General features: G+C 34.4%; 1 protein-coding gene across 1 annotated transcript; it reads left to right on the plus strand.

Moving 5' to 3' along the window:
- Positions 1-469: 469 nt before the first annotated feature.
- Positions 470-994, plus strand: LOC120174020. Its single transcript, XM_039181014.1, has one exon. It carries the CDS (start codon positions 471-473, stop codon positions 975-977), a length of 507 nt encoding a protein of 168 aa, XP_039036945.1. The 5' UTR covers position 470; the 3' UTR covers positions 978-994.
- Positions 995-5,882: the final 4,888 nt, after the last annotated feature.

Raw genomic sequence — 5,882 nt, forward strand, 5'->3', positions numbered from 1 at the left:
CCCTTACATTTGGACACTTTTGGCTCCACCTTAACAGGATAATCAGTCACCAAACCTTTCATTTTGAACTCCAAAACTTCATGATCCAAAATATGTTGGACTCGATGTTTGAAGGCAGTATAATTCTCAATGGAATATCTTTGAACCCCGACATGATATTCACAATGAACATTGACGTCATACCAATTTGGATACGGAGGCTGCAAAGGCTTCACATAATGCAGGGCCACTTCTCGGGCTTCTAACAGTGCACCATACACTACCCACCATTATCTCCACCACTTTTACCACAAATCACGTGGGTTTTGTTTTTCATGGGAGTTGTGGACCACTCCTCCCTCAAGCTCATTGCTCTCCACTTTCAAATGACTTTTAGCATTTTTTTTTAATTTAAAAGGGGACCTGCACGAAGGAAAAAGGAGGAGGGGGGATTGAATTCCTCTCATCTCAACTCACGCCATTTCAAGATTATGGGGGGAAGGGATACATGCACTTCTTCCTCAATTTCTTTTTCACTTAATTTCTTTGCTCAAACCCACTTCCAATCACAAAAAAACAAGAACCCACTATCACCATCTCTGGATTTCTTTCAGGCACCAAACTACGCATTGCTCCTTTTCCTCGGGGAATATAAAGAGATGGGTAGCCAAGCCCTTGCAACTAATGATCGTACGAGGACATACTGGACACCCGTTTCTGATCGATTGTCAACCTCCTCACCGAGTGGTGGTTCCCCCTTCGCAACTGTTTTTCAAGTCAATGGCAACACTCTCTCGCTTGCCCTCTTCACCGACGCCACCAATTCCAAGGAACTCCTGGACTCTATGCAAGCTGGGACACTAAATCATGAAGTAGAATTTCTTAATGCATCACTTATTCCAGATGTTTTTCCTGTTCTAGCTGCTACACATAAGACGCTTATTTCCAAGTCGCGCGAGTCATTGACTACACGAACTCTTCATTCCAACTCGATTTAACGCTTCTTCTGATGAGATGAAAGCCGCGGAGAAGCTTATCGGTGGAAAAGAGGAGATAAAAAATCATATTATGCGGCAGAAAGCTTTGCTGCGAGAATTGATGGCTTTGATCCATACCAGGTATTTTTTTATTATTGTTATGGAATTTGAATCTGCGTGGAGGAACCGAGGAGCGCAATATTGCTGTAATTTTAAATAATTTCCAGCTTTTGTTGTAGCTTGTGGAGTTTGATTTGATGACTCTGTTAATTAGATTCAAATATGAAACCTCTTAAGTGGAGTTGCTGAAGGATATGTTAGAGATAAGGATTGTAATACTGTCAGTGGTCATTTTTGAACAATATATTCATTTTAAGCTCATGGAGAAACTTGTTACTTATGCATTTCCCATGAACTTTTGAAAGCATTGATTGGTTTTTTGGATGTCGTTGGACTTTATTTTGCCTTAACACAGTTGACACACAGGAGTCTCTCTCAAAATCATAAATTTCAAGCTGTTAGACTTGGTTGGACTTGGAATTATGTGCTTCCAATTTAAAATATATATATATACACGTATATTTTACAACTTATCTATGACGCAGCTTCAAGAGTTTGTGTTTTGTCGAATTAAAATTTGTGTTTATTGATTCTTTGGTGATTACTGGTTTTCCATATTTGTGGTTCAGATGGTGCAATCATCGTATGGTAGGTGTCAGTAAATATTTTATTTAATCGGATTAATCAATTAAATATATCAGATTTAATTTAATCTTTTTATTTATTTGATCTTCACGATTAAATTATATTTTTTAGGTAATTTCTAATTTCTAATTATTTTATTTTACCATCTAACATCTTCTTGACTTTTTCAGTAGCAATTTCAATTGGTCAGAGGTAATTAATTCAAATTGAATTTTTAAATTTTAATTTTAATTTTAATTTTCGCTACTAAGATAACCGAAAAATTAATTGGTACCGAAAGGGCGGTTCAAGGGTGCTAATCCTTCCTTCACCGTAACCGACTCCCGAACCCGACACATCTCTGGTAAAACGCAGATCAGGTAAGATGGTGTCCGACCTACCTAAACGTTTTTAAAATGGTCGGTGGCGACTCTAACCCAATTCATTCAAGTCGAAGCCCAATTCCGGGGCCCAACCGAAAGACGGTCGCGACAACTTGATATTTGATTCTTCAAAAATAAAGGAAAAACTCTTTGTGTAAAAATGAAAGAGAAAGCTCTATTTTCCAATTTCATTCATTTAGAAACAATCACACAAATACTGTTAGCACACTAGGACCCTTAAAAAAAATTAGGAAATGCCACAGAGATAACATTTATTACTTTGGAAAATGATAGGGAATTACACTTGTTACAATGCTTTTCTTTCTCTATGTTGATGAAATCCCCTTGTTGTTGATAATCGAACCCCTATTTTGCTAATAATCGACCCCCTGTTAGTGAATTTTTTTTCTCTCCCTTCTTCGTGTTTTCTCTTCCCCTGATAATTTCTGGTTCTCACCGAATGTCCCTCCCTTGTTCGAATCATCCTCTCTTCTTTTTATCCGTTTTTTCACTGAATCTCCTTGTCATCTTGCCTATTAATTTCTTTATGTTTGGTAGTATAATGACAGGTTTAGGTGAAATCATTCCCTAATTTTCGGGGTTAGGTGCATTTGGTTTTGATTTTCGGTGGGTTATTAATTCTTTGTTGACTTTGTTTATAGGTACTCTGTGGGAGGCATGGGGTACTGATCACCGACTTCATGTGGGAGGCAGCAGCTAAACGGGTCGGGTCTTGAAACTGGGTCTGGATCTGGGTCTTGAACTTAAACCAACATCTTGTAATTAGGTTGATATTTGTAACTGGGTTGATATTTCTAACTGGGCCCAGTTGGGCTTGTTGTAAGGCCTACAATAAATAAAAATAAACAATAAAAATAATAATAATAATTAATATTTTTAAGCCCGGTCAAAAACGGGTGTCTACAATTATAATTTTGAGTTGTCAAAAATATATTATAAACTATATACGTTATTGTTTTCTGAAATACTTGTATCTTGGTATCAAAAATCATCTTTGAATCTTGATATAAAAAATCATCTTTAATTTTCACATGGACACAAATCTCCATCAAGATTGACTCTCCCAGTAGTTATAGAGTGACTCTCCATCAAGTTGTTTGATTCTAAGTATTCTTCTTCGTAACTCATTTACTTTCACCGCAGGGAGAAATCTGTCAAGAAAAAGGTGAGTCATTTAAGTCCATGTAGTAATAGAATTTGGGGTAAATAAAATAATCATTCCTTAGCCGTCGACTAAGGAAAAAAAAAGCTTTAAATTTGATTTGGTCATCATTTACTCCCTGTGGTCTCATACTGGAGCATACCATGTGAAATTCCGTGAGATGTTTATGCGGATTCTTATTTTTGTAATCTGCGAAAGGTAGGGAGGAGATGAATAAAGCCAGTTTTTAACTGGTATGGAGTTTCGCCTTGGGGAAAATCTTTTTAACTAGTATGGAGTTTCTCCTTGGGGAAAATCAATGCACAAAGGCTCTTGTTCAATAGGAGTTGCGGCTAACTCTCTGATAGTGGGACCGGCCATCAGATTTGGTTTGGTATTAATGGATTCGCCTGAATTTGATTCTGAATTCGATTCTAGGTCTAATTGTTGTCTCCTTCTTTCCCGAAGCGTCTATGCGTGAAGTCTCCGAGCTCTGGCTTCGATTTCCGGGTCAAACTCCACTAATTTGCATGGGTTTCTCCTGGTCATAAATCAAAAGCAAATAAAAATTAGTAACTTTGGTGAAGTCCCCAACAACAGCGGTAATTTGACAACTGTCGTTTTGATGTCAAAATAAATTCATTCTTCTTAATTAATAAATAAAGGAAATACATAGTAAAGATAAGTAAGGGTCGATCTTCAGGGACTTAGAAAATTCCTAAATTTCTGTTTGAATTGCTTAAACCAGGCGATAAGTAGTAAAGAAATGGGGTTTTGGTAAAAAAGATTAAATAATAAAAAGCAATTTAAAGTAAAAATAAAGAAAATAAAAATGTAAGGTTGAAAATGAATATGGTAAAATAGCCTCAAGTTTCGTTTTGAATAAATTTCCTTCGGATCATCGAATTAGATTTTTCCTTCTGGATTCACGTCGGCTACTTTGTCTACAAGGGCAATCCTCATGACTCTTCTTTGTATACCAAATACCCAAGGCAGTATTTGATTCTGGCTTCAGAAATTGATCTGATCAACATTAATTGTTTTAAATCAATAATTGTTTAAGTTTGTGAAGACCGACTCGGATTGTTTTTTCAATAACTACTAATTCTGATCTTAATTCCCTCTTGGCAAGGTAATCTCGCCAAGTGTGTTCCCAAGAAGTCGAATGTGCTTTCATTAAGCCGATCCTTCCTCCCACACATTTAATCGCAACAACATCTTGACCAAAGTTAATCTTTGATTTTGAAAACTGTTTTGATTTTAAAAATAAGCGCAAAGATTGAGAGAGATATTCTGATGTTATTAAGGTGCTTTTCAATTCTCACGTTGGAATTGAGTCATCGCTTCAGCTCTCAGCTTATGAGAAAATTAGCTAAGCATGACAAAAGTCATACTTAGCATGTTTAAAAATAAAACTTAAAATGAAAATGAAAACTTGAAAAGAAAAGAAAATAACTTTATAAACTAGAAATAAGAAGAAGAGTGAAATCTGAGTTGAATGTTTAGGCTTACCCAAAGAGGGTATTTATAGCCTCTTAAAACCTAGAGATAAACATAGAAATAAAAATAAAAATAATCCTAAATATAATTCCAAATGTTTTCTAAATTCAAACTTTAAAATTTAAAAAATAAGTCCCCTAAGATATCTCTGTCCGTCCACCTTCCAGAAGGTGCTGACTAGATATTCTAAAAAAATGTTGTTGACTGGACCTTCTAGAAACTGCCACGTCAGACCATGTCATGCCCAGAGTCGTGCCCATGTCTCCAGCCGTGACTAAATAATAAAAAAATGCAGAATGCACCCTTTTTACTGTTGATTCTGAAAAGTAAGATCCTGCACGAAAATAAGCATAATACAACCAAATCAACAGTAATAAATCCATAAAATCGAAGAATTAACAATCAAATATTATCGATTTAGAACTCTCATCAGTGAGAGAAAAGATAGAATAATATAAACTAGAGAAAGGGCTCTTTTTCAGCTTTCTCCTGAGTATAAATATTCAGGTTATAGGGGGTTAGTGTTATTACTAGAGTCATCAAACCTGTTAGTAGGTTGACATACTATACAGATACGACTGTTAATTATCAAATTTGACTTGGCTAAAAATTATGTCAAAGAACGAAGAGTAACGACTTGGAAGAACGATTCTGAAAAAAATTGATTTCAAAAATAGTGCAGTGTTTTTGAGATCTTTATTAACAGATGATTGATGTAAATTTTAAAAAAATCTCTGAAAATATAATAAAGTGAAAAATTCAATTTCATATAACCTCTAAATATCTGTAGTTACAGTTTAATTAAAAGTTGAATCAAATAAAATAATAAAAAGATAAAGAATATAAATAGAAAATTTAGAATATTGTGAAGAAAAAAAATTTAATCATTTGATAATAAATGTTTATAATTTTACATTTTTATGCTTGAACTCGAAACTTTAAAAGATAATAACAAAATCTTTACCCACCGAAATGAATTGATGTTACATAATAAAGAATTTTATTAAATAGTATAGATTGTGTTATGAAAAAGGTAAAGTTCGAATTTAAATACGCATTTTTAATTAATAAAAAACCATACTATATATTACATTAAAACTATTTGAGCTAGATGCTCAAATTGGAATTATAAGTCGTGTTACATGAATTTCATAATTTCTAGACATATCTTTCATAACGAATCCCAAATTACCTGGA

Source organism: Hibiscus syriacus, unplaced genomic scaffold (genome assembly GCF_006381635.1).
Source record: "Hibiscus syriacus cultivar Baekdansim isolate YM2019G1 unplaced genomic scaffold, ASM638163v2 tig00111996_pilon, whole genome shotgun sequence".
Taxonomy (NCBI): Eukaryota; Viridiplantae; Streptophyta; class Magnoliopsida; order Malvales; family Malvaceae; genus Hibiscus; species Hibiscus syriacus.

What these genes read in the sequence shown, in the direction of transcription:
- LOC120174020 (XM_039181014.1), top strand. Translation starts at nt 471, where the DNA reads ATGGGGGGAAGGGATACATGCACTTCTTCCTCAATTTCTTTTTCACTT.